The sequence below is a fragment of the Panthera pardus genome, unplaced genomic scaffold (assembly GCF_024362965.1).
Source record: "Panthera pardus isolate Hobbes unplaced genomic scaffold, ASM2436296v1 HiC_scaffold_16, whole genome shotgun sequence".
NCBI lineage: Eukaryota > Metazoa > Chordata > Mammalia > Carnivora > Felidae > Panthera > Panthera pardus.
In genome coordinates this window covers 71,133,597-71,161,591 of record NW_026526721.1, presented here as the reverse complement: position 1 = coordinate 71,161,591, position 27,995 = coordinate 71,133,597, and the positions used below count along the sequence as shown (strand labels likewise).

At 56.0% G+C, this 27,995-nt stretch overlaps 1 protein-coding gene across 23 annotated transcripts in view; it reads left to right on the top strand.

The window, feature by feature from the left end:
* The window catches only part of TNK2 (tyrosine kinase non receptor 2), a 46,049-nt gene extending 18,606 nt beyond the window's left edge, over window positions 1–27,443 (top strand). Inside the window, exons 1-16 of one of the 23 annotated variants that reach the window (XM_053903483.1) lie at window positions 600–702; window positions 7,966–8,146; window positions 9,175–9,245; window positions 11,180–11,401; window positions 12,383–12,535; window positions 13,044–13,321; window positions 14,763–14,889; window positions 15,302–15,448; window positions 15,533–15,627; window positions 20,570–20,764; window positions 22,147–22,238; window positions 22,814–22,936; window positions 23,587–24,941; window positions 25,044–25,139; window positions 25,312–25,439; window positions 26,631–27,443. In XM_053903483.1, coding sequence (XP_053759458.1) covers window positions 7,984–8,146; window positions 9,175–9,245; window positions 11,180–11,401; window positions 12,383–12,535; window positions 13,044–13,321; window positions 14,763–14,889; window positions 15,302–15,448; window positions 15,533–15,627; window positions 20,570–20,764; window positions 22,147–22,238; window positions 22,814–22,936; window positions 23,587–24,941; window positions 25,044–25,139; window positions 25,312–25,439; window positions 26,631–26,637 — 3,252 coding nt within the window. In that variant the 5' untranslated portion in view covers window positions 600–702; window positions 7,966–7,983 and the 3' untranslated portion in view covers window positions 26,638–27,443. Of the gene's footprint in view, window positions 1–599; window positions 703–1,301; window positions 1,413–3,727; window positions 4,098–7,965; window positions 8,147–9,174; window positions 9,246–11,179; window positions 11,402–12,382; window positions 12,536–13,043; window positions 13,322–14,762; window positions 14,890–15,301; window positions 15,449–15,532; window positions 15,628–20,569; window positions 20,765–22,146; window positions 22,239–22,813; window positions 22,937–23,586; window positions 24,942–25,043; window positions 25,140–25,172; window positions 25,444–26,630 lie in introns of those variants that run through there. The other 22 variants (XM_053903478.1, XM_053903477.1, XM_053903479.1 and 19 more) reach the window with 22 other exon arrangements.
* The last annotated feature ends 552 nt before the right edge of the window (window positions 27,444–27,995 follow it).

Sequence of the window (27,995 nt, the reverse complement as noted above, 5' to 3'; positions counted from 1 at the left end):
TCTCCTGCCTGGCGGGTCATCCCCTACCTCAGCATACTTCAAGGTGAAGGAACTTGTGAGGAGATTGAGCCTTATAGGAACTCACCCAGTATCCTCCTGGGGTCCCTTTCCTTAGCCTCAAGGTTGAGTTGGTTGATGGGAGGGCAGGTGTCTCAGCATCTCCCTCCTCCTCTGCCCCAACCCTCCCGGAAGTGGAGGGTGCCCTGAGCTCAGCCCTAAATACCTGGTACTAAGGAGTCAGTGGATGCTTCAGATGCCAGCACAATGAAAGGGTGTGCGTGGGGCGCCTTGAGGCCCTCAGGGCGGGAGGGAGAGGAGGAGCCTCTGCAGTAGGACTTCCTGATCACTAGGCAATGGCCTCGCCCCAGTGCTGGGTGGCAGAGCCCGGCGTGGGCACGTGTTGGAGCAGCTCCTACGGCGGGGAATGTGGGCACTCGAGGCACTCTTCTGAGGCCAGAGGTCAGCCCCAACACTGTGCCCTGCCCTGAGCTCCCGTGCGCACAGCCTGTGCAGTCTTGGGGGAGGGGGACGGGGAGGCTAGGGAGATGTCAAGGCCGGGCTGGGAAGAGGCGTGGGGCAGGGGCGGGCTGTGGTCTCCCTCCTGGTGCCGGAGGCGTGGCTTCTACGACTGGGCAGGTTCTCGGGGCGCTGAGCGAGTGGAGTGCAGTGGAGTGCGGAGTGGAGCGGCAGGGAGTCCGGCAGGTGGGCGCATGCTTGGAGCTTGGTGGAAGCCAGGCGGATTGGGGAGATAGGCTTCAGGCCCCAGTGAACGGAGGGGGGGGGGGGCGTTCTCAGGCCGAGTCAGGATGGGGCTCCTTTTCTGTGAGCCTCTTGGATGGACCTCCTTATGTGGGAGGTCTTGATTCCCCAGGACCTAATTGGTGGCAGTGGAGCTCAGGGATCATGGAGGTAGCCAAGGGGCTGAGGGGAGCTGTGGCCCTGCGGTCAGTGGAGGTGGGGTCGAGGCACCTGGATGTCTCCGGGGGTCAGCAGGTGGTGCTGCGGAGAGGCGAGAGGCGGCGGCTCCTTGGAATGGAGGCTGGGGACGCGATTGGGGGAGGGGCCGGTCGCAGGCCCGGCATAGGTGACGGCGACCATCCAACCATCCGGGCTCGGCTCGGGCACTGGCCAACCAGCGGTGGATATGAGGCTGTGGGTGGGTATGCTGTGGGGTACGGACCGGCCTTCTCGGTTGAGGCGCTCAAGCAGCCCCTGCCCTCCTTCTGGAGGATGCTGGAGGCCCGGCCCCTCGGGACGCAGGGCAGTGACGCTGCCGCTGCCGGTGCCGCTGGAGGGGCGGGGGCTGCGGGAGGGCTCTGCTCTCCTCCCTGGCTCTAACGCCGGGGAGTTTGGGTGCCATGGGGGAGAGATCTGCATATCAGCGCCTGGCTGGGGGTGAGGAGGGACAGCAGGTAATGGGAGAGGCCTGGGGGATAGCCAGGTAGCTGGGTCCTAGACCCCATCATCTGCCAATGAGCTGAGGGCCCAGCCCTGCTCCGCAGCAGCCTCTCAGGAGTGAGGGGCGTCTGTGCTTCTGGGCCCCAGGACAGATCCTGGGGATTGAGAGGCTGGGTAATGAGGTGTTTGTGTGTGTATGTGGTGGGTGAGGGGCAAATCAGTGGTGGGAAATTACTGATGCTGCCACCTGCCTCAGTGTCTCTGGTTTCTCTGGGACCCAGTTAAATTGCCTTTTGGGCTTTCTTCAACACCCGGTGGGAGCACCAGAAGCAGTGCCAGGCTTTGGGTGTAGTCTTTTATGGGCACTGAGTCCTTGTTCCCTGGACATTCCTGCTTACTTTTGAATATGCATATCAAGCTAAATGCCCTTATTTGCTTTAGGAAATATGATCGTTATTCGTGGGGCTGCTTCCCTTCTGCTTGGAGATAAAGCACTTTCTCTCTTGGTCGGCAGAGGGCGATAGCTGACAGGACTAATGGGGACAGAAAAGGTGGAGGTTGTTTTCCGGGTCTGAGAGAAGGGGTCCAAGAAGTGGCCTGAGCTCTGACCAGGCTTTGCTTTTCCTCACAGCCTTTTGCAGCTGGATTGCTGACCAAGTTGCTGAGGCTTGTTCTTACCCAAAGTCTAAGGGAAGAGTCAGGCATGGGGTTCTGAATGATTTGGGACACATCTTTTGGGGGTGGCTAGACTCTTTAATCTGGCCATTCTGTTCCAGCAGCCTCCCTTTTGCAGTAGAGGGAGTAATTTTGCTTAAATTGTCCCCTAAAGTCAGGTCCCTGGGGCTCCTTCAGGGTGGTGCCTGGTGGGAAGTAGGCAGTAGGCTTCTCTGAGCCAAGGGCATTGTCTGCCAGGGTTTTGGGAAAAGTCATTTCCAGTGTGATCTCAGCCCGGCCTTATCTTGTCTATTAGCTCTGACCCCAGCCTCAGACTGGTGATTCACTGGACCAAGGGGAGGCTATACCTGGCTGGATCCACGAGCTTTGTGTGGTAGATGACACAGGGATGAGGAGGAGGGACTGAGAACTTGAGAGCTGGCATGTCCCCCAACACCCACACCCCCTACCCCTCCACAGGGCTGGACCAGGAAATGGCTGACCTTTCAGGTAACCTCCCTGCTAAGAAGGCTGGGCACTAAGAGAGGCCCTGGAAAGAGAGCCTAAGATGCTAACTCCCCAAAACTCTCACCCAGCTGTCTGCCCCACCATCCAGCTGGGGTTCCCAGAGCTGGTAGCCAGCTGGATAGGGACAAGAGAACAGTGTACAAGAAACGGGCTCTCTGGACATGGCTGCTGATGGGGGGAGGGGTTGCTGAGGGAGCCTGCGAGGACTTCCTGCAGCTGTCAGGTGTGTCTGGGGGCTGTAGTGAGGGGGGTGTAGGAACAGCTGGTACTCTTGAGGAGGGGCAGAGGGATCATTTGTCAGCTGTAGGAACATGGGGGGCCATTGGGGGCTTGGTGGAGTTTCTCCAGTTCTTTTTAGCTCAGGCTGTTGCCTGTGTTTGGGGGTGCTATACAAGAAACATCCTATAGCCTAGAATCCTATTGCTTTGGAATGAGGACATCCCAGCAGGGTCTAGGGGCATATTTGTTTGTTTAGAGGGGCTTTGGATCTTAGCTAGCTGGTCTGGGGGAGGAGGCACCCTGGATGTTGTGGGCAGTGCAAGGCAACCCCAGGGGAGGGGGTGGAGATTCCTCACCCCCACAACCCCCCTCGCTCTTGGCTGGACTGCCCCACTCTGGCAGGCTGCCGGCCTCCTATTTCCGTCGGGCACCAGGGTAACAGGGCCACATTAGGGCCTGAGCCAGGAGACACCCAGCCAAGACTGGGACAGGGAGATGGGGGAGGGTCTCTGAAGGGTCTGCCTGCAGGGCCCAGGAATGTCTGTCTGGGGTCCAGGCCCTCAACTCAGGCTGTGTTCTAGCCCCCACAGCCCCAGACAAGCCTATGTAGGAGCCTGTAGCCCCTCTTTGTACGTTGCTGCTTGATTCACATAGCCCCCACCCTAAAATCCCAAGAGTTGTCTGCAGCTATGGGGGCTGGGGTGGAAGCCAAAGACAGGGGGCCTTGTGTATGGGGAGGCAGGGGGGCCAGCGCGGGTGGCTGGGAGGAAGAGTCCCCTCATTCCCGCCACCCTTTTGGCAGTGATTCAGAAAGGTCCTTTTTCAGCCAGTGTCAGAGCTGCTCAGCCGGGGAGGGAGGGACAAGGGAGGGAGGGCAGTCAGGCGGGGGAGCCAGGGAGTAGGGCTGAGCTGTGACCACTGCACTGAAGAGAAGTCAGAGAAACAGGACAGAGGACCCAGGCTGAGCCAGCCCAGAGAAGAGCTCACCTCCTGCCAGACTAGCCAGCTGTGGAAACAGCTGTGCAGCAAAGAAAAGGAGCCCACCCTCTTTTTCTGCCCCATTTCCCACTCCTGTTGTGGGATTTGGGGGACTCCTGGAGCAGGTCTTTGGCCAACTTCCCTTCTGGGCAGAACCTTAAATTCAGGAGCTAAAGGCTCTGCTCCCTCATATCTTGGGCCAAAGTCCCAGGGTCCCAGTCAGGGGGTCCAGCTCCGTGGAGATGCCAGCAGCCCGTCGGTTCCCTGGCCTGGAGCTTTCTTTCCCTCTCCTGGCCAGACTACGGCGACGCCTGTACACAGTGAGTGGGGGCTGGGGATGTGGGTAGGACTGACTGGGGACTGGGTCAGCCCCTCAGAGCCAGCACTTCACTGAGGAGCAGAGGACAGGACCAGGAATGGCTGAGGGCTTGATAGGGGTTCTGAGACCAGGGCCTCTCCCCTCAGCTGCTGCATTCTGGTTGGTGAGCATGTTAGCAAAGTGTATGCGGGAATTGTGCGTGTCTGGAGAGTGCCACGCCACACGTCAGACACAGGTGTGGGACTGTGGGTGTGCTGGGGGCCAGGCACACGCACAGCTGGAGACTGTGAGCAGGGTGGGGGGGAAGGCTTCAGAGACAAAGAAACTTGGCGGGGAAGGGGCACTTAGCCAAGGGGAAGGGGCTTATCCAGGGTCACTCTGGGCCTGGTGGTAGAGACAGAACTAGGACCCTGATTGCTTTCTTCTCACTGGGATCCCAGTGTTCTCCCCTGTCCCCCACACACCCCTACGCAGAGCAACCCTGTCCCTGGGGCTGGTGAGCAGGGAGGGGAGTGTCCAGCTGAGCAGGGAGATCTGTTAGCTGGTGTCTCAGGGAAAAGGAACATGCCAGACTGTGTGCTTTCTGCACAGCTTCAGGGGAAGGGCTGTGTGTCTCCCCAAGTCCTGACCACCCAGGGCATGGCTTTGAGCAGTTGCCCCCAGAGGAGGGTGGGAGTGGGGAGTCTAGAACCCTGAGACTTGGAGACTGGGCAAGAAGAGGAGGGAGACTTTAAACTGCTTGCCCTGCTGGCAGGCCACATCGTGGGGCATGTAGTGGGTGCAATTGCTTTGCTCCAGGGACAGGGTAGTGATGGTGGAAGTGCTGGCTGGCCCTGCCTGGCCAGGCTGCGGAGAGACACGGCCTAGGTCAGTGATTTTCACAGTGCACCTTTGGGGCCTTCTTCTGGAAAGCAGCAGTGCCCTGCCCTCTTAATGTCCATGCACTCCCTTGTATGTAACAAATGGTTTTGTTGAGGATAAGTGAGTTAATACAGCTAAACGCTTAGAACCGTGCCTGGCATATAATAAGTGTAGTTGAAATGTTAGAGTTATTTTTATAGTTCTTCTTAAATAAAAATAATAAAAATATAACTTTTTTACTGTGTGTGTGTGTATAGTCAACACGATGTCACCTATAGTATAAAGGAGAAATAAAAGGAAAGTGATGATAGCATTTCATGTATTCTGGTATGTCTGTACACTCTGACGTGATGAGGTAGTCAGTGCTAACACCTCTAGGAGGACCACCGTGGAGGCAGCATCTACAAGTGCTGACCGAGAGTGGGGTTTGGAAATAATAAGGGCAGGTTGCCTTCAGTGACATTTTTCTGATTAGTGAACAACTTTTGCTAAGTTCTGAACAAAGCAAAGGTCAGTGTTCCCTCATTTTACACCATAGTTCTGTTCTAGGAAGATTCAGTGTGTATTAAAAACCAAAAAGTACAGGGGCGCCTGGGTGGCTCAGTCGGTTAAGCGTGCGACTTCTGCTCAGGTCACGATCTCGCAGTCCATGAGTTCGAGCCCTGCGTCGGGCTCTGGGCTGATGGCTCAGAGCCTGGAGCCTGCTTCCGATTCTGTGTCTCCCTCTCTCTCTGCCCCTCCCCCGTTCATGCTCTGTCTCTCTCTGTCTCAAAAATAATAAAATAAACATTAAAAAAAAAATTAAAAAAAAAAAAAAAGTACATTTTTGCTCATGTTAAGATGGAATTCGATTCTAGGTTCAGATGTTTATAAACCAGTTTTTCACCCGCACAAATTAAGTTGTGTGGGATTTGGGACAATGTGTGAGACTCCCCTGCACATTACAGGATAACTTACATTCTTGTCCCCCAGTCACCCACTAAATGCCACTAGTGGCCCCCCAACATCCAAGAATGTCCCCTAGGAGGCTGCACAGACCTCATGGGAACCATCTAGGTAAAGGGTCACAGCTTGAAGTTTGAAAACCCCCCTCTGGCCCAGCTGCCTTGGTGGAAGAGCCAGGGTTTGAACTGAGGGCTTCTCATTCCCGTTTGTCACTCTTTGCGTTGCCCTGAGCTGCCTGGGAAGCTCTGATGTCCTGCTGCTAGGCTGGCAACACCGCTGGGAACTGTGGGGGCAGGAGGCTCATGCTCCGCCTGGGCTGCAAGCGCCGGCTTCTCTTGGTGAGCCTGTGTTGAGAGCTAGAGGCCAGGGCCACCTCTGACTTGTGGGGTGTCGAGGGGCAGCTGGCCTTTTCCTTCTTGTGGGTTTTCCTCCGTGGGGATTGAACACAGGTCATGGGCCGGCCTGGACAAGCTCTCAGCTCTGTCGGGTCTTACTTGGACAAGGATGGGCTTGGTGTCCAGTGGGCCAGGCTGCTTTGTGTTATGGGTGCCCTGTCCTCTTTCTCTGGACCGCACAGAGTGTAGGTCAGAGGTCACTCACTGGTGGCCTATTGGCTGATTATAGCCTGCACATGTGTTTTGCTTGGCTTGTACAGCGTGTGTGTGTGTGTGTGTGTGTGTGTGTGTGTATTTCAAACTTGAATTAGTCGATATAATTAAAAAGTCAAGAGAAAAATGTAATGTTAAGTGAAAAGGAACAGAATGGTGTGGGTAATGGGTAAATGTGTGTGTGTGTGGGCGAAACAAAGTCTGGAAGGATGTGTAAAAGTCATTTATGGCAGCTGGTTTTGGGGACAGGGGGCTAGGTGGCTGTGCAGTATGGCAGGGAATGAGACTTTATGGCTCCTGTGTGCTTTTTGAATATCTTACCATGTGCATATATTACCTTTTCAAAAAGAATTTTAGTGGTCACATTTCACATATAGATTCAGATTTCCAGTATTTCTTGAAAAAATTAAAAGCTTTGATGACATTGGGCAGTAGTCTATGATGATAACTGTTGATGGAGCTAAGCAGGGCTGCCTCTTTGAGCTGGCATCTGAAAGCTGACCCCAGCCTTTGCCTGCCTCTTGTCTTCCACTCACTGTGGTCTAAGGGCACTTGAGTGGTCTGTGGGATGGTGAGGGGACAGCCTCTGGTGGTGTCAGGCATTGGGTGAAACTTAGCTAGAGCTCATCTAGTCCACAGTGCTTTCTTTCCCTGGGGTCCATCAGGTCCAAGGAGCCTATGGATAGGTCTCAAGGGACCCTGCACCCCCCCCCCCAATTGTTTTTTTTTTCTATTTTTTTAATGTTTATTTATTTTTGAGAGAGAGAGACAATGTGTGAGTGGGGGAGGGGCAGAGAGAGGGAGACACAAAATCCGAAGCAGGCTCCAGGCTCTGAGCTGTCTGCACAGAGCCAGACATAGGGCTTGAACTCATGAACCGCGAGATCATGACCTAGCTGAAGTCGGATGCTTAATTGACTGAGGGGAGGCACCCCTCCCCGACCAATTGTTTTTTAAAATATTTTAAAAATATTTTTTAAGTAATCTCTACAATACAAAACCCTGAGATCAAGAGTTGCATGTTTGACTGATTGAGCTAGTCAGGCGCCCCACCCCCCAATTTTTTAATGGAAACTTCATGAGTAAGAATGTGTATGTTTTCTTGGAAACATAATCGATAGTTTTCATTGTTCTCAAAGGGTTTGTGACTCTCTGAAAGCAGAGAGGTTGATCTCATATCACTCAGCCACAGATCACAAAGTTTGGGCTTAAGACCCTGACTCCAGGGCCTGGGCTGTATTCCAGTTGTCCTAATTCTACCCTTGTTGCTGGCAGGAAGAGGGGCACAGGAGTATAGGCCATTCTGTACAGCTGTTTTGGGGAGCAAGAACATGGTTTGAGTCCTTCCCTTGAAGCAGTTTAGTAGAATGTGGGTGAGCCTAGGACACTCAGGACAGGGTCCCCTGCCACCTCCCTGTACCCCTTGGTCCCTGAGCCATTCTTCCCTCCCCACAGAGGCTGGGGAGCAGCAGCATGCAGCCCGAGGAGGGCACGGGCTGGCTGCTTGAGCTGCTGTCCGAGGTGCAGCTACAACAGTACTTCCTGCGGCTCCGCGATGACCTCAATGTTACCCGCCTGTCCCACTTTGAGTATGTCAAGAATGAGGACCTGGAGAAGATTGGCATGGGCCGGCCTGGTAGGTGGGGATATTGGCCTTGCTTGTTGCTTCCCCACTGACCGTTTACCTCCTCTGTCCTCAGGATTGCCGGTTGGAAGAGCCCTCCTCCTTATTCCTTGGGGTGGCATAGCTGAGAACTCTCGCTGCATCAGTAGATGCTGCACGCAGTGAGTGCATGAGAACAGTTAGCAGTTGTAAAGGTGAACTGGAGTTTGAGGAGAATGAAGTCATACTTAAAGCTCTGGATTCTCAGGATTGAAAAAATACTGCTTTTGGTTTGTTCAGACGTTTGTAGGATGTATTTCCTCCATCTCCTCCTCCTTTATAAACATGGCATTGAGTCTGCTCTGTTCACCATTCTGAACATCAGAGGGGTCAATGTCCAGAGATCTGTATGGAGAAGAGAAGATTAAAAACCCTCAGATGATTTGCAAATTTTCTCTTAATCTGTCTCTTTTTCTCTCTCCCTCACAAAGATCTGCTTTAAATTGAACTCATTCTGTCTCTTTCCCATGCACAAAAATATGCTCTATAAGTTTTTATCCTAAAAGTAGTGATCATAGCATCTAGAAGCCATGGTATTCCTTGTGGAGCATTAGAAACTTATTAGTATATTCAACTTAAAATAGCTGAATAAGTAATAACGTGCTAAATTAGACACTGACATAGACTACTTTGAGATTGGATAGTTGGTATCTGATGCAAGTAACAATAAAATTTTATAGGAGAAAAACACAAAATTGGGTAAATCCTACACATTGCCTTTTTTTCCCCCCTTGAGGGTTGGAAAAAGACCACTGCTGTTCAATTTTGGTGGTTAAACACCTCCATCTAGTTCAAGAACCACTGCCTAGAAGTGGAATGCTGTGACCATCTGGCTAACTATGGCCCCTGGTTGGTTAGAATGGTCTGTTTCCTTGGTGTCATTGTGCTAGGCAGTATCTAGTGGTGGGCCCGCCCCAGGGGGACCAAGGAAGCATGCAGGTGGGGGCCCTGGGGGCTGTGAACTACCTTAACAGCATTTGATTCCCCTTTTTTCTCTGCAGGACAGCGGCGATTGTGGGAGGCTGTGAAGAGGAGAAAGGCCATGTGCAAACGCAAGTCTTGGATGAGCAAGGTGCGTGAATGAGGAACAAGATGGGGTGGGCAGCCTTGCAGGCCCAGCTCTGATGTTAGTCCTAGGAAACTCCCCCATTCCCAGGCAGGTATGATCTTGTATTTTGTACAGACCTCCCTCCTCCAAGGTCTTACCAGGCAGGGTACTTGTAGGACCACCCAGCTAAGTGTCTGTCTCCACCAGAGATGGCACGTGAGTAGCCTGTGTGCGGCGATGGCTTTACCTCCCCTCCCGCTGTGCAGTGGCGCTGGGTGTGGAGCAGGCACCCGTTGACAAGTGCGCCGTAACTTGAGCCCTTGCTCAGTCTGAGTGTTGGGGCCAGTGTCCAGGACAGAGTGGTGGGGACTGTCTGGACCTAGCACATCTTTGCCTTGCTTCCCTCCCCCGCCCCCCGCCCTCCCTAGTCTGCAGAGGGTTTCTCTGGTCATCTGGCCCTGCTGACCACTTCCTTCCCCACAATCTGCCCCCCTTTCCCTTTGCCCTAATTTGGGTCTGTGGAGTGGTGAGTCCCTGGTCTGACTCAGTGGAGCTTTGCCCATTGTCTGGAAGACAATGTGAGAGGAAGTGAACCAGCCAGGGGCCTTCCCTCCCCACTTCTGGCCTCAGGGCTGGGATGGGGGGTGGGCAGGGCAGAACAGCTGGACTAGGATTGGGCAGCAGAGATTTCCTGGCTACGATCTGGCAAAGGGGCTGTCTCTTGGGAGCCTGTGGCCTTTTCTGGGGACACTGTCCTGGTCCCTTGCCCAGGTTTTAGGGAAGGATGAGTTTGTCGGGTGGGTGAAGGTAGGAGGGAGGAGCTGTGCGGTGTGCCAGGGTTCGGGGATCTTGGACCACCATGCAGGAGGTCTTCAGGTCAGTCAGCGAACCTCTCCAGACTTGAGGCATGTCTTCAGTAAAACCGTGGTGGTGGCACTTGTGCCCAGCTCCCCTCACGGGGCGGCGGAAAAGGTCCCTGGAGATAAAGGCTGTGAAGGGCCTTGTTAGCTGAACACTGCTTACAAACATAAGGGATTTCAGTTACTAGGATGAAGGACGGAGCAGTGGCTAGAAGAGGCTCTCAGATTGGAAACGCGCCTACCCCATACGGACAAGGTTCTGCCAGCCTTTGAGGGGCAGGGGCCCAACTGGACAGAGTCTGCAGCCTCAGGCCAAGGCTTTGGAAGCCCCAGTCAGACTAATGGGGCCAACTGTGCTACTCAGGGTCTCCTTCCTCCTGTCCCTTGACCTTTGGCCCCTTCTCTCCACATCCCAGGTCACAGAGTCACCTCCAGTCTTCGTTTCCCAGCTCTCAGCTCTAGCTCCTCCAGAAGCCCAGCTGTCTTCCCAGGCCTTTCCCCAGCAAGACCTTGCTTCATCTGCACATACCCCCCCACCCCCACCCCGCACACATTCACGGTCCAACCTCAGGCTCAAATTATCCTCTCCCCTGGCAGGATGAAGGGCAGTCAGCTCCCCAGGGAGGGTGGAGACAGACAGCGCCAAATGGGCAACCCAGAGAAGGGGCCAGGGCTAAAAATGGACAGGGAGGTGTTTGTGGAGGGCCCCTCAGGCTCCTGCCCATCTGCTCTGGTTAGGGGCCCAAGTCTGTGCTGGGTAGGGGGATAGGGAGGGACAGGTGGTGCACAAGATGGGTCTGGAGTGGCTTTAGGCTGTCCCTGACCCTACAGCTGGGTGTGGGGCTATGGCAGTCATGAGCTACATGCCTGTCAGTCCATTTCTGGCACATACTCTGAGGCCACACTGAGACTGTGGGTTCCTGTTTGAGGGTGTGATCTGGAGGTGGGGGGTGGGTGGGCCTCCAGCCAGGCTGCCCCCTGGCAGTTTGGCAAAGCCAGGACCTCTCTGGAGGCCTAGCCGAGGATCCTGTGGGCCGGACTGAGTGACTGGCTCTGGGACCTCAGAGTTCCATCTGGCCCCTGGCTGCCTTCAAACAGGTGTTCAGTGGAAAGCGACTGGAGGCTGAGTTCCCTCCTCATCACTCTCAGAGCACCTTCCGGAAGACCTCGCCCACTCCAGGGGGCCCAGCAGGGGAGGGGCCCTTGCAGAGCCTCACGTGCCTCATTGGGGAGAAGGACCTGCATCTCTTCGAGAAGCTAGGAGATGGCTCCTTTGGCGTGGTGCGCAGGGGCGAGTGGGACGCCCCCTCAGGGAAGACGGTAAGCTTTCTGGGTCATGTGGGGTGAGCCGGAGGGACAGGCCCCTAAGAGACTCTGGCAGAGTCCATCCCCACTCTCCCTCCACCCTGGCCTTCCCCGACTCTACCCTCTGAGGCAGATCTTTCCCCTCTGCTGGGATGGTGGTGTGGCTGGGCACAGATCAGAAAGGGGCTTCCTCTGGACTACATGTTCAGGTTTAATTAGACATCTCTGTTTCTTTTTCCAATTATGAAAATAATTTACTTACTGTAAAAGTTTGAAAACTTTTAAAAAAATAAGAAAAAACAATTGTTTGTAATCCCCTCAGTCAGGGGAAGCAGAGTTAGCATTTCTGCTTTTTTTCACCCCAGGTATTTTGTTGAATTTGGTGAAGATACAAATTTTGAATGCAACTTTTAAAACCTTGCCTTTTCATCTTGGTATTCTAAACATTTTCCCCAGAAAGATAGGTAGCATGTATACAATAAAGCGCATAGTTCTTGAGTGGACAGCTTAGTGAATTTTTGCATATGCATGGACCTATGTGACCACTGCCCAGATCATGATTAAGAGCAGTTCCAGCACCCAGAAGGCTCCCTCCTGCCTCTTCTACTGAGTATCCTCTTTATCCAAGGGAAGCACTATTCTGATTTCTGTCACTATAGATTAGTTTCTTGTCATTATATTTACAGCATTTTCCTTGTACACCAAAAACATTTTAATATTCCATCTTATTACAAGATTTTAATATTCTGTCATCATACTGATCATCTCTTATTTTATGGTTGCTGTTTAATCTGGACGTTCCCCCAGGAAGGAGAGGCCCAAGGGAGGGCTGCCCTCTCCCAGCCAACCCACAGACACCTGTGACATACATGCTCATCCATCCAGATGAGCAGATCTGAGGCAGGGATATTTGGGTTGAGTTGGGAGGAGGGACAGGTTGGCTCAGAGTGTTGGGGCCTGGGACCTGTCCTGACTTCTGCTCCCCACTCTGGGCAGGTGAGTGTGGCTGTGAAGTGCCTGAAGCCTGATGTGCTAAGCCAGCCAGAGGCCATGGATGACTTTATCCGGGAGGTTAATGCCATGCATTCCCTGGACCATCGAAACCTCATTCGTCTCTATGGTGTGGTGCTCACGCCGCCCATGAAGATGGTGAGTGCTGTGGGCAGAGGGCAAGGTGCTCAAGGAGGGTCTCTGGGCCCCCCAGATCTGCCCCTCCTCCTGCCTGTGTGGTGGTTACTCCCTCCATCCTGACGAAGATGCTTTGGTCCCCCACCTGATGTGGCAGACTGGCTCCTAGGGGGCCCAGCCTGGTACTGTGTCTGCTGGAGGCCATGTCTGTCTTTGGATTTTGTTTGTGCTCATTGGCAGAGAGTTGCACTCACAGGAGGGACTGGCCCTAGGGTTTATTTTTTATTTTTTATTTTTATTATTATTATTTTTTTTAGAGTTTAGTTTTTAGAAATTCTAATCTGAGCCTCTGTGGGTTGCTTCTCTCGGGCCTCAGGTTCCCACGTTACCTGGAGGGAGAGGCTTGGGAAGCTGTAGAACTCTCAGAGGTCCCCCGAGGGCAGGCCAGGAAGTTGCATCCAGCTTGGGGTACTGAGGGAGGGGCAGGGCTCAGCCACGCTTATTCCTCCTGCCTCCTCCATGGCCTCAGGTGACAGAGCTGGCGCCGCTGGGATCGTTGTTGGACCGGCTGCGCAAGCACCAGGGCCACTTCCTCCTGGGAACTCTGAGCCGCTACGCCGTGCAGGTGGCTGAGGGCATGGGCTACCTAGAGTCCAAGCGCTTTATTCACCGTGACCTGGCTGCCCGAAATCTGCTGTTGGCCACCCGTGACCTGGTCAAGATTGGGGACTTCGGGTTGATGCGTGCACTACCCCAGAATGACGACCACTATGTCATGCAAGAGCATCGCAAGGTGCCCTTTGCCTGGTGAGGGACAGGTGCTGCCGGCTCACAGGGCCTGGACCCCGTCCTACCCCTCCTGGTCCCTGTGTACCTGGGCCTCAGAGTTTCCAGGCCTTCTGTAACCACAACAGCCTTTGTCTTCTCTGGGTCTGGGATGCCCTTCTTGTGCGCAGTCCATTCACTCATTCATCCAGGAATTCTCTGGGCCCATGTACCAGGTACTATGGTGCACGGGGGTAAGTGCTGCGGGAGTTCAAAAAGGCATCCTATAGGACTCCGTATTAAGCTTCTGAAATACCAGAAGTTCGCCAGGCAGACTGGTTGGCAAGTATGTTTCAGGTAGAGCTAGCTGCAGGCAGGGCCAGACCATACTGGGCCTTGTAGATTGACCAGGGATGTTTACCTGCACACTGAAGTGCTACCTGGCCCTACCCTAGCTCCTGTGTGAACTCATCCTGTGCTGACACCATTGTGGTCCACTGGCTTTGGAGGCACCCAGAGGAGTGTAGTCTCCTTGTTTTGGGGTGGGAGGAGTAGATCTAGTTCTTGCCAGAGCACCCTTCTCACCCAGGATGTACGGTCACCCTAATTAATAACTGATTTTATATGTAGAGTGACCATACATTTCAGATTACGTTATGCCTGTTGTTCTGGAGTAATTAATAGCACCCCCTTCACACCCAAGCATCCTGGTTTGGATGGTAAATTATAAGGTCCCCTTATCATAGCACTGTGAAATAAGCAGATTATTGTTACTCGCATTTCACAGATGAGGACCGTGAGGCTTTAGAGATCTTGAGTGACTGTCCCTGGGTCCCACCCCCTTTGAGTGGCAGGGCCAGCTCTCCAGTCCCAGGAGAGAGTCTTTGATTCTCCATTCGGTCAGCTTCCCCGTTGCTCTGTACCTCACCCCACCCCGGAATACCCCTTTGCTGGCCTCACTGCAGTGACATTTCTCTTCCTCACCTAAAAGGGAGTCCCAGAGGGAGTGTGGGATGTTTGGGTGAAGTGAGTGTAACTATTTCCACCCGTTTTGGTTCTTCCCCAGACCCTATCCAAATTTCCCACCCACACCTTCCTGCTGAAATGACCCAAATCCCAGGATCCTGCCCCAAATCCGGAAATTGTCATCCTCCCACCACAATTAGAAAACAGCCTGAGATCTTATCCCCTCACCAACTCCTGTAGCCTCTGACCTCCTGGCTTCCCTGACCTGGGAATTTCACCCTCTTCCTACCCCAGGCTTCATGTGAATAAAGACACGAACATAGATGATTTTCTCCATCTGTGCACCCCATAGTCAACATGTCCTGTCCCTGTTCACTTTGCACGTGTCCCAATACTTGCTGTTGAGCCTGGCACACAGGGTAACAACATGTTTGTTGAATGAATATGTTCTGTCCATTGGGCTGATGTGGGTGGGTGTGCTCTGAGGGGCCTTCTTTTTGACCCCTGCCTCTGCCAGGTGTGCTCCCGAGAGCCTGAAAACACGTACCTTCTCCCATGCCAGTGACACCTGGATGTTTGGGGTAACATTGTGGGAGATGTTCACCTATGGCCAGGAGCCCTGGATTGGCCTCAATGGCAGTCAGGTGAGTGGCTGGAGATGTGCTCCCTACAGGATGGGTGGGGGCTGATTTGATTCCTGGTTCCCAACCTGGCCCTGTTGGAACTAGCTCTTATTTGCTGGAGTTCCTGTCCCCTTTGCCCGGTGTCTGCATGACCTCTCAAATAGTTGAGCAAAGAGAAGAGCCTCCAATGGTCAGGAGAGGGGCAGACTGGGGCTTGTTCACATTCTTTTCCCTTGTAATAGCCACCTATCCAGAGGCCCCAGCCAGGGGATAAGGGTCAGAGGCCCAGGGATAGGCTCCTGGAGACAGACCTTTTCTTTGGGGTGCAGGCATGGCAGCCCACAGCTCCAGTTGTTCCATGGGCTGGAGGGAAGGTGGGAAGTGAAGAGCTGGGTGCTCTGCTTGTGCTCAAACTGCACCACCCCACCGCCAGATTCTGCATAAGATTGACAAGGAGGGGGAACGCCTGCCGCGGCCTGAGGACTGCCCACAGGATATCTACAATGTCATGGTTCAGTGCTGGGCTCACAAGCCAGAGGACAGACCCACCTTTGTGGCCCTGCGGGACTTCCTGCTGGAGGTGAGGGCTGGTCTGCCCATGGGGGCTGAGGTATCCCAGCAGGGGTCAGTCCCAGGGTGGGCAGTGACGGGTCTCCGCCCCCAGGCCCAGCCCACTGACATGAGGGCGCTTCAGGACTTTGAGGAGCCAGACAAGCTGCACATCCAGATGAACGACGTCATCACCGTCATCGAGGGAAGGTAGGGAGCGTGAGGCTGCGCCTACGCTGCCTTGAAGGGTGCAGGGTGGAGGGGCCTGCTGGCTGAGAGCTCTTCTGCCTCCAAGGTTCCCATGGCAGTACAGGCTGTGGGGAGCCTGAGCTGTGCAGTAAGGGGAGGACAGGCCCGGGTCTAGTCTTGAGTGCCTGGGGTTAAGTACCAGATGCTGCTGCTAAGAGGGATTTTCCCTGCCTAGCACCACCCTTTCACCCTTTTCCCACTCGGCTCCAGTCCTGGCTGTGTGGGTCAGAGCCAAACTGCCAATATGGTGAGGCAAAGGAAGTGGCTCAGCCTTGGCCCTGGGGCCACAACTAGGGACTCTGGAACTCCTGAACATTCCTCTCATCCTCTCTTTCTTCCTTTCCCACCTCCTCCCAGGACAGGGACTCTAGACTACCCGGCTGGGTACCTGTCAGAACCCCAAAGCAGCCCCACCCTCTTCTGGCAGCCTCTGCCCTCCCACTGAGCCCCACTGTCACCTCCTGGGGCTCCCCTCCATTTTCTGCTGGGCTGCCCACCTGGGCTCCTTTGTCCCCAGTCCCCATTCCTTACCTGCCCCTGCCCAGACACCTGGGACACACGTCTCTGCCTCCAGGCAGCATCTCCTGAGTCATGTCTCCTACCTGTAGCCCCCATTCAAGCCCTTCTGCTAAGGAGGCCCTACCCACCACTCACCCCACCCTCTGTTATCTGATCCCCAGGGCTGCCGAGGAACTGGTTGGGGCAGGGCGGGGTCGAGGTGCCTTTGGGGTAGGGGGTGAGCATGGAGGACCAGGAAGAGGAGCAAGGCAGAGGAAATCCCCTGTGCTCCCAGCTCCTCTGACTCAGAGCCAGGCAGGGATGAGGACAGGGTTCGCTTCCTACAGAGCCATTTCTACCTGGGCTTCAGGTCTGGGGGTCTGGGGCCTTTAGTTCATTCAGTCTGTGCCTCATGGGGTGTTGGTGAGAGGGGAGAGCTTCTGCGTTTGGTCAGAGTGATAGAGTAGGCCCTGGAGCCCAAGCTGGTTGTGGAGGAACATGACCTACCCTCACTGTGGCCCCAGCACCTCTTCCCCAGGCCAGGGCTTGCCTAGCCTTTGGGCCCAGTCTGAGAATATGAATGACAAACCAACAAGTTGTGGGGGGTGAAGTTTGGGGAGTTAGTGGTGGTAAACGAAAGCAGAAAGCTTTTAGACGGAGAGAGGCTCAGGGGACAGGAAGGAAGACAGTCTGTGGGTTTGGGGCTGAGGAGCCAGACAAGGGACTGGGGAGCATTCCGGAAATAGGAAGATTAGGGTGAGGGCCTGTCTAGAGGGGCATGGCAGGGTGTTAATTCAGAAGTCTGGACCTATATCCATTCCTACCTCCAAGAGCAGGAGGACCTTGAACCTGACCCATCTTGTGCACCGTAGCCCTCAGGTTTTTACCTCCCCCATCCCTTGCTCTCAGTGGGGACCCAGTGGTCCCCAGCGGGTGACTCAGTTGCTTCTTGTGTTCCTGGGGTGTGTGTCTCTGGAGCTGGCACCCTGGGTTACCACCAGAGCTAGGCGGGCAACAGGTGGGGCCCCAGGGGAGCCGCTCCTCTTGGGAGGCACTGTGGTCGTGCCCTGCCCTGCCCTTGCGTCACAGCCTCCGGTTGGCCTGGGCTGCTGGCTCCGCAGCTGCCTGCCAGTGTGGGCTTGCTGGGCTCCTCCTCCAGGGCCATGGCCGACTTGGACCACAGCGCCTGCTCTTGGTTCCTGGAGCTGCTCAGGAGGTGGGAGGTGAGGGGCAGGAGGCCACAACAGCTGGTGAGGCTTTGGGAGTAGGCCTGTATGCGGATGGTACCAGAGCTTTAACTCTGCCCCCTTGTCTTTTCAGTGCCCAGATGTCTCTATGTTTGTTTGGCTGACTCTGTCTCCATGTCTCCTAGTGGAGGGGCTCTCTGTTCATGTGTGTCTTTTTGGGTCTGGGCTTGTACGTGTGGGTCTCTGTTTCTGTGTCTCCTCTTAGCCTGGCTCTCTGCTCTGTTTCTGCTCCTCTGTCAGCCTTGGACTCCTCTTGCGGAAGCTGCGCCAGTGTTTGTTTCCAAGTGGAGTCTGAGAGCCCCCTTGTCCCTGGCTCTGATTGGTTCCGTAGGCTCAGTGTTTCTCGGGGTAGCGGGCGGTGGGCAGAGACAGGACACCTAGATGTTTTGCTGAGCCTGTGAGGTGCTGTCTAGATGGAAGGACAAGTGATGACTTGGGTCTTTTCCATGGGTTCTTACTTGGAAATTAGGATGGCTGGCAGCTGTTTCATGTTCCATTTTTATAGATCTAGAGAAGGGAGACAGAGGTTTTGAAGTCCGTCTTCTGGGCCTTGGCCTGGTCTGGCCTGGTCCCTGGAGCCTCTGCTCCCAGTGGTAGGTAGGGGAGGGGGATGCAAGGGCCTAAGTTGTCTCTCAAAACCAGGGGCTGCCTGGGTCTCTCAGAGAGAGGTGAGTGGGGTGGGGTTTTGAGCAGAATATTCAAGCAACATTTATCAGCCATTTCTGAACTACTTTAGACCAGGAGTGGGACAGAGGTCTGAGATTTCCAGAAGCTGGTCCCAAATAGAGCAGGGGCAGCCTGCGGCATGTTCTCAGCTCAGGCCTTGGCTTCCCAGGTGCCACTCCACTTTGTACTTGTCCCAGGATACTGACAGGTAGCAGGAAATAGAGAGTTCGTGCTGGAGGTGCTGGCCCCTTCTCCTGTTCCCCCAAGGACTTCTGTCCTCACTGCAGTGTCTGCCCATGGTAGGCCTAGCCCTCCCATTGCTATGGAGACTCTGGCCTGTTCAAGGAGGGGGAGCGGGTGTGGCCAATGCAGGAGGGTGGGGAGGGTGGCCTCAGTCCTCTCTGAGCTGCTGGTACTTCGGCCCTACTGATTCTCAGAGGGGCACAGGTAGGCAGCACGATATAGCATTGGCCATCTCAAGACTTACATTTGAGCCTTGTCGAGAGGATGCTGCTTCTGAGGGTGTCTGTCTTAACACTTGCCCTGCCCTCCAGCTCCCCTCCCCTAGTAGCACAGATCTTTTGGGAAGTGATGTCGGGACTCCCAGCAGTCCTGGAGGCTCTTGCCTCGGCCATACCTATAATAAAGGGAGGTGGGTTGGCATCTCTCACTCTCAGAAGTGGGTCCAAAGGAGCCCCTGTGTGTTCGGCTGTGCTGGCAAAAGGAAGGGGGTGGAGGGAGTGACCTGCCAGTCTGGCCTTGCTCAGGGTCGACACAGGGAAGATAGGGTCACAGGGTGGAACTGGTCTTGGACATGCTTCTGTTCTACTTTGAACTATCTCTCTGCCTCGGTTACCTCTCTCACCCAGGTTAATGAGCACCTCTGAAGAGGTGTGGAGAGCAGAGTCTAATGTCCAGCCTGGGGTTGGTGTTTAGAAGGTCTGTTAAGGGGTACGCAGAACCCAGGGAGCCGTTGGGTGCAGGGGTGGGGGGGCAGAGAGCAGCAGGGGGTCCCCTGGTGTCAGGCATCCCTCTTCACCCTGCTTCATGGGAGGCTCTCGACCTCAGCCAGTCCCCGGGACTGGGGTGCTAGGGGACGTTCTCTTCTCGGAACAGCCCTGCTGTTTTCCAATGGGCTTTGTCCCTTCCTGGGTGTTGTCCTCCCTTCTTGCTTCCTTTCCTGCCCTTCCCACCCTAGGGCAGGGTGTAATCACAGGGCTGCTGTGTCTGGTGGTAGGCTGGTCAGCGGCCCTGTTTATGGGGAGGCTGGGCTCCCAGCCCTCTGCCGCCCCACCTCTTGGCTTCCCAAGCACTGCTGTGCTCATGGGGTTTGACTTGTGATCTCCAGAGCAGGCTGATTGAGGTCGTGCTGCCCCAACGGGCCATGTCACCTCATGGAGGAGGGTCCAGGAGCTCAGCCTCCATCTGCCCTTGGTCCCTGTGGTCTGGCTCCAGTTTGGAGGAGACCTTGATGCTCCTGGCTGCCCAGGTGGGGGTTGACTGGGTGTGTGCATGTGTCCACCACAGCAGCATGAGGCTGCACTACCTCTGCCTTAGCTCAGATTCTGCCCATGTCGTCTGGTGTGAGCGATCCTAGTGGCAGACAAAGGAGCTGCATCCTGCCACTTGAAGTGTCCAGGAGGGCACCATCCTACCCCAACTCAGGGTTAGGCTTAGGCTATGTCAGTAGAGGTTCTGTGTCTGAGATCAGAGTGGGGAGGGGGTGGTCCCACAGTCCAGCCGCACTGGGAGGCTGGGTCCCCTTATAGACCCCTTATTTAAGACGAGTAGAACTCCCCAGGAGATGACCGGGGTTAAGGGCACAGGTCCCACAGCCCTGCGTAGAGGTGGTGGAAGACACTGGAGATACAAAAACTGGTGATGGGAAGGCGTGGGTTGCTTGCAGTGCTTCCAAATTCACAAGGGGCTGCATGCAGGAGACAGAGTGTGGCTGGGGGGCTTGGCTCCAAGCCCAGTGCTAAGGCCATGGTGTTCCCTTGGCCACTGCAGCTCAGGATGCCCGGGAACTGGGCTGAATAGCAAGGTCAGGTGGCCAGAGGGTAGGGGTACAGGCCTTGCCGGGGAGGAGGGAGGCAAGGCAGATTTATAGGAAGGTTGGTAGCTGCAGACGAACAGCCAAATTTGAATCCTGAGTCTGCTATGATCTGTCTGGGAAGTGTAGGCAAGTCCTGTCACTTATTTGTAACCTATCTGCTTATTTGTAAACTGTCGGAAAAGGTTGTCTGACCCACCTAAGTGTCTTAGGGTAAGGAGTGTATAAACAGACAGGCCCTGTACTGGGAGAGTGACAGGTTGTGGGGCAGGCAGGCTGATGACAGACCAGCCTGGTCTCAGAGCCATAGCCCTTGGGTCCCCTCCTGCCAAGATAGTCAGATATATTCTGGCTGGAGAGAGCTTGGAATGAAAAGGGTCCCACTCCCTGGGGCCACCTCACACACCCTGGTGTTCACCATGTCATCTCTGTTGAGCAGGGCTGAGAATTACTGGTGGCGTGGACAGAACACCCGGACACTGTGTGTGGGACCCTTTCCTCGCAACGTGGTGACCTCCGTGGCTGGCCTTTCAGCCCAGGACATCAGCCAACCCCTGCAGAATAGCTTCATCCACACGGGACATGGCGACAGTGACCCCCGCCACTGCTGGGGCTTCCCCGACAAGATTGATGAGTGAGTGCATTTGGGGGTGGGGGTCACCTGTGGCTCCAGAGTCAGCAGCTCCTCCCTGGGTATGCAGGCTCTCACTGCCAAGGTCCTTGTCACAACAATAGGGCAGAGGGTCTCTTATTGCCCGAAAGCTGTTCCCTGTAGGCAGAACTGAGGTTAGGAGCTTCAGAGGATGGAGGCACACTTCTGTTTGGTGGAACCCCCCCAGAACACCGACCTTAGGAACATGGACTTGAGAACAGCCTCTGGAATGAGTTCAGCAGGAGGGTTTCTGTCATGCCCCCTAGTGTTTGTGTAGAGTCTGGGAGATGGAGCCTGCTGGGTCAAGCCCTGGGGTGTGCACAGGTGCCAGGGGGTGAGCTGGGGGCCCAGAGAAAGAGCTCCCTGTGGGGAAAGCCCAGGAGGAAGGTTAGGCAACACCCCCCGCCCCTGCGTGCTCACTCTCTACCTGGCAGGGGGTTCAGTCTCCTTTAAGTGAAAGGATGAGGTCACTGGGGACCTGTCCTCTGCGGAGGACACAGAGGAGAAGAATTAGTCACTTCCTGGGTGCCCTACCCCAGCGAGCCACCTGGCAGCTCCTCAGCCCAGGCTTCATGCCTCTCTGCTGGCCCCAGGAGGCTTCGAGGCAGCCCTTTCTCCTGACTTCTCCTGACATTCGGTTCTGCCCTGAGAGGCACAGTGAAGCAGGCCTGCCCTCTTGCCCCCACACACCAGAACCCGAAGCCCTGGGAGAGCAGCTGGCGTGAGCCAGCACGGGCCTGTGGGAATTGGGGCGAGGTGTGTAGACGCCCTCCAGAAAGTGGCCCGGCACCCTCTGCCCTGCTCCTGGCGTGCTGCGGCCAGCCCAGCCCCATTCCTCCAGGCTTTCATCAGCTCAGTGACTAAGTCCCAAGGCCTGACAGTCAGCACAGGGTTTGAGAGGGTGAATCGGGAGCAGGGCAAGTGGCCCAGCCCCTCTCCCACCTGGCAGCGGGGCAGAAGGGTGCCTCCTACGCACCCCGACAGGGGAGCGGGCCCAGCAGGACAGGAGAGTGTGCCAGCAGGTGGCTGCTAGACATTGGGGTGCCATGGCGGTCATGGAGGGCCAGCTCTGCCTTTGTAGGGTATTGTTGGAGCCCCTTCAGTCCAAGCCTTTCACCCTGCAGTCAGTTCTGTCTCTGCCCTCTCTCCATGACACCCTCCCTGAGTACCGTCTTCGGGGAATTGCACGTCCTGTGCTCCAGACCCAAGTCTGTGCGGGGCTTGGACAAGATGGTCCCCTACATGCACTCAGGGTTTTGTTCTCTGCCTGACCCCGGGCATCTCCTCCTGAGGTTCCCCACGACCGTCACCACTCCACACCCTTCCCCCAGCCCCCACCCTCTGACCCGGTTCTCTCCCCACAGACTGTACCTGGGAAACCCCATGGACCCTCCTGACCTGCTGAGCGTGGAACTGAGCACCTCCCAACCCACCCAACATCTAGGAAGGGTGAAAAGTAAGAGCCTGGCTCCCCAGTGCCCCCTAGTTCATCAGCTGCCCAGGAAAAGGCACTGTCTTGTGCAGGCACTCTGAGCTGGCTGTTCTGGCTCTGGGACAGTTGGGCCAGGGCTGCCGGGGGACAGCTGTGACCCGGCTCCGGCTGGGTGTGGGGTGGAAGATGAGAAGCAGCTGTATCCGCCGAGGTGGGCATCCTCGGCCGTCCTGTGTTGGCCTGCCCACCTCAGCTTCCCTCCTCCCTCCTTCCCGCCGTGCTCAGATCCTGGCTTTCCTCACCCCCCCCTAATCCTGCTGTCCTCTCCCAAGCCAAAACCACCCCACAGGCTTCATGTTGGCCAGGAGCCTCATCCATCTCCCGGATCCTGTGCCTGTTGTTCCGGAACCCGTTTTTCCCCATCCTGCCACCCCATTGCTTCCCATTGCTCTTGGGTGTGTATGTCCACTCACTCCTATTCACTGCCCTCTCTCTGTCTCTCTCCACACTCTGCCCTCTTGTCTGGCTGTCTTCCCTTCCCCCCGTCCTCTGTCTCTCCCGCTCTGTCCCCTCTACTCTCCGCATGGCCTTTCTTGCAGGGGAGCCTCCACCTCGCCCACCTCAGCCTGCCATCTTCGCTCAGAGTAAGTGGGGCTGCTCTCGATGCCTTGGCCCCTGCCCCTGCCCCCTCTCTCCTCTCATTCCTCCTCTCCTTCTGAAAGGTACAGAGCCCTGGTGGGCTGGCTGGGCGGGAGGGGAGGTGGGATGTGTGCTGTGAGCTCGTGCCGCTGACCTGGCCCAGCATGCCTGCCTCTCCCCCGCCTTGCAAACACCTGGGCTCCTGGAGCAATTGTGTGGTCCTGGTCCCCCCTCTCCACCGTCACCTGGCCCTGCTTCACTCCCTTTGGGGCCTGCAGAGGCTGTGTCTGGGCTTTCATGGTGGCTAGTCAGGAGCTCTGTGCTCTTCCAAGGACAGCTCCTGTTGCCCTTAATGGTGGAGGATTGCCCATAGTCCGCTGCCTGCACTAGTGGTGTGCTGTGTGCCATAACGGAGTGGGGACAAGGGATTACCAACCAGGCCCAGGAGCCCGGGATACCTGGGGTCTCGTGTGTTGGGGTATTAGGCAGGTGTGGGGTGTTGCTTGCTCTAGCTGAGATGGAGGCAGGGGCTCATTAGCCTGTGTGGAGAGCTCATGGCGTCCAGAGCAGGTCCTGTCCTCCCGTGTGAATAGGGTTGGTGTGCCTTGAGAATTTTGGCAGCTGAGGGCTAACCTCTGGGGGCATTAGGAGTGGGGAGTTGGTGGAAGACACTTGTCTTTCTTCCCATCCCCCTGACACTGCCTTCTCGTTAGGATCTCCCTCTCTATCCTAGAGCCAACCTACGACCCAGTGAGTGAGGACCAGGACCCTCTGTCCAGCGACTTCAAGAGGCTGGGCCTCCGGAAACCAGGCCTGACCCGTGGGCTGTGGCTGGCGAAGCCCTCAGCTCGGGTGCCGGGCACCAAGGCAGGGCGTGGCGGCGGGAGCGAGGTCACACTCATTGACTTCGGCGAGGAGCCCGTCATCCCCGCCCCCCGGCCCTGTGCACCCTCACTGGCACAGCTGGCCATGGATGCCTGCTCCTTGCTGGACAAGACTCCACCACAGAGCCCCACTCGGGCACTGCCCCGGCCCCTGCATCCCACACCTGTGGTGGACTGGGATGCCCGCCCGCTGCCCCCGCCTCCTGCCTATGACGATGTGGCTCAGGATGAGGACGACTTTGAAGTCTGCTCCATCAACAGCACCCTGGTGGCTGCAGGGGTCTGTGCTGGGCCCAGCCAGGGTGAAACCAATTATGCCTTTGTGCCTGAGCAGGCGCAGCTCCTCCCTCCCCTGGAGGACAATCTGTTCCTCCCACCCCAGGGTGGGAGCAAGCCGCCCAGCTCGGCCCAGACCGCACAGATCTTCCAGGCGCTGCAGCAGGAGTGCATGCGGCAGCTGCGGGTCCCGGCTGGCTCCCTGGTCCCTTCACCTGGCCCAGCCCCAGCGGGTGAGGACAAGCCCCAGGTGCCCCCCCGGGTGCCCATCCCCCCGAGGCCCACTCGCCCACGCGGTGAGCTGTCACCAGCCCCCTCAGGTGAGGAGGAGATAGGGCGGTGGCCTGGACCTGCCTCCCCTCCCCGGGTGCCTCCCCGGGAGCCCCTGTCCCCTCAAGGCTCGAGGACCCCTAGCCCCCTGGTACCACCTGGAAGCTCCCCGCTGCCGCCCCGGCTCTCAAGCTCACCTGGGAAGACCATGCCCACCACCCAGAGCTTTGCCTCAGACCCCAAATATGCTACACCACAAGTGATCCAGGCACCCGGCCCACGGGCTGGTCCCTGCATCCTACCCATCGTCCGTGATGGCAAGAAGGTCAGCAACACCCACTATTACCTGCTGCCTGAGCGCCCACCCTACCTGGAACGCTACCAGCGCTTCCTGCGTGAGGCCCAAAGCCCTGAAGAGCCGGCCCCCTTGCCTGTGCCCCTGCTGCTGCCCCCACCCAGCACCCCAGCCCCTGCCGCCCCCACTGCCACTGTTCGACCAATGCCCCAGGCTGCCCCAGACCCCAAGGCCAACTTCTCCACCAACAACAGTAACCCAGGGGTCCGGCCACCAGCCCTGAGGGCCACTGCACGGCTGCCACAGAGGGGCTGCCCTGGGGACGGGCCAGAGGCTGGACGACCAACAGACAAGATCCAGATGGTGAGTACCGGGCCTGGCTGCTGGTTGGAGGGGCGGGGGCCCAAGGGCCCGGGAGGAATGGGCCCAAGTGGTGCTGATGGGTAGGTGGGTGGGTGTGCCCAGCTGCAGGCCATGGTGCATGGGGTGACCACAGAGGAGTGCCAGGCGGCCCTGCAGAGTCACAGCTGGAGCGTGCAGAGGGCTGCCCAGTATCTGAAGGTACCACCACCTCCTGCCCACTCTGGCTTTCAGGGACCCTGAAGACTGGTTCTGCCGCTCTCACCTCCTTTTGCCCCTCCCTACCATCCTGCCTCTGGCTCTCCTCTGCCCCTACCCTGGCCGGTGCCCTTCAGCCCCAGTGTGTCCCATGGCACCACCCTCTGCTCCTCAGGTGGAGCAGCTCTTTGGGTTGGGTCTGCGGCCGCGAAGCGAGTGCCACAAGGTGCTGGAGATGTGTGACTGGAACCTGGAGCAGGCAGGCTGCCACCTCCTGGGCTCCTGCGGCCCCGCCCACCACAAGTGAGTGAGCCCCTCGGGGAGCATACCCCCCTAGAAGAGAGCCCCACGCCTCGAGGGCCTCGCAGGGCCTCGCAGGGCCAGGAGACACAGGGCTGCCCAGCTGGGAGGAGGGAAGGCAGCCCCCACCCTGGGATGCAGGCAGTTTCTGGGTGAAAACAGTTTCTCCTCAGTGCATTTAGACTTTGTAGCCACTTGGTGCAAAAGAACTAATAAGTAAAGAGAGAGCACTGGAGCCTCTCCCCTTGTGGGGGCTTGCTTCCTAACCCCACACAGCACCCTTGAGCCTGCGTCAGGGAGCAGCAGTTTAGGGCTCAGTGATTTCAACATATTTCTCACCTCTCCATTTCATATTTCAGTTTAAAGTTTTAATGCCATTTTAATGGAACGCTTAACCAAAAATAATCCCATTACTTTCCTGTTAAAAATGTATATGTGGACATGTAACAAATGATACAAATGATCTGTAGTATAAATGTAAATATATACATCATAAATGAGAATTGTATCAAGTCAGAGGTGGAGATATGGGTAGATCCCAGCATTGTCCTCGGAGGGACGCTGGTGGGTGGGGGGTTTTGGAGCTGGTGGGCCCTGGCAGCAGATAGCTGGAATTAGAGCCCAGCCTTCCGCTCAGGGACGGAGTCAGCTTGGGCATGTTTCCCGACCTCTTCAGCCTTATCTGTAAAACGTGTACTAATGAGGGCCTGGCTGGTTCAGTCAGTAGAGAGTACGATCTCGGGGTCGTGAGTTTTAGCTCCACATTGGGAGTAGAGATAACTTAGGGGGAAAAAAAAATCTGTACAAATGACAGTATCTACCTCATAGAAATGACTAGAAGAAACGAGGGATGCATCTGTCAAATCACACAGCAAGCGTCTGGCACATGGGACACCATCACCTAGTGTCAGCTGTTAACTTGTGGTGATTCTTACTAATTTGCATCCAAAGAAACTTAGGCTTTACCGTGCCTATTGCCCTCTGATAGTCTAATACTCAGTAGTGCTGTTCTCTCTTTTTTTTTAATTAAAGAGAAAAAGGCATCCCAGGATGGTAAGTTCCAAAATCATTGCTGACTTTTCAACCGATTAGCCCACCATCAAGAGGCCCTCTTGTGCCCACGCACTCTAGACACTCTGTTGAATCAGCCCCTGTATTGATAGAGGGGCTTTCTCGTTGTTTCCTGTCCTTTAGGCGCTGAGATGTCTGAAGAGCCAGAGGGTCTGCCCTGAAGGAATCACTTGAGCCTGTCCATCTGACAAGGGTGGGGAGAAGACCTGCCCAGGCCTGGAGGACCTGCTGCCACTTGCCGTGGCAGAGCAAAGCCAAGGCAGCAGGAGACTGGGAGCCCCGCCTTGCTGTCCCTCCCTCACCCAGTGCTGTCCCTGCAACTTTGGATCAGCTCTTGGTGCCTTTAGCCAAGGGGTGGGAAGGAACCCCATGAAGGCAGGCCTGGTGGCCGCCTCAGCAGGCCCTGCAGCTGACCTGCTTCTGGCTCCAGCCCCTGGTTGGGCCTGTGGCCGGAGTGTGTTTCCATGCTCTGCCGGTGGGGAAGCCGGGCTTGACTCGTGCAGGGAGGATGTGTTGGCCACACAGAAAGGTGGACCAACACCCAGCAAGCCCTCCCCAGGGTAGGGCCCTTCTCCAGGGATCCCCTGGAGGGCAGTTAGGGTGTCGGAGAGAATGTGACTTGTGGCCTCACCATGGATATGTTATGGGACTAGGCTGGTCTTAGGATCTTGTGCCTGGAAATAGCCCTGAGTGGCTCAGGAAGCAGAGCGAGGGTGCCAGATTGTTCTCTGGCAGGGACCAGGGCCCAAGGCCCCAGGGTTGGAAGGAGACCAAGGGGGCAGCTGCCCTGGAGGGATACCAGTGCTTCCTCTTTGACCCAGCTCCTCCCCTGTGCTGTTCTGTGTTTTCCTACCAGCCTGTGTCGCCAAAGTTGCTGCCCCAGCTATGGATACCTGCTTCTTCCAGAGAAATAAAGTTAGTTTCTATTTTATGTTACTTACTTGTGACTGTCTGTTTCTTTGACTCTTGGTCAGCAGCCTGAGGCCCCGGGGCTTCCCAGGCCACCACCATCTGTCCAGGGTGGCAGTCCTCCTGGTGCCACCTGTGGACAGAGGGAGGAAGTGCGGGCCCCGGGTGACCCTGGCAGAGGGGCAGAGCCCCTGCTGATGTAGTCACTGACTCTGTCTCCATGGTTTTGCTCGAGAGTTCTATAAGGCCATATATACTGCAGGAGAGAGCATGTACGATAACTCACCTAGTTAGAGCTAAGCCAGAACCTTTAGTAATGGAGGAAAGCTTCAATATGTATTTTGTTTTTCTGAATATTTCATATGGTTCAAAATTCAAAAGGTGTTGAAGAGTCCTCAGTGAAGTCTACTGCCCCAGCCGCCACCTCCCCTCCCCAGAGGCTGCCTTCTTGTCTGGTTTTTTTCACAGTACATTCTGAAGGGTTCCATGGCCATACTGAAAGAGTGTCCCCATTCTTGTTCAGGGGTGCCTGGGTGTGTGGATGTACCATAGTCTGCTTAACCAGGCCCCTTGGGCTGT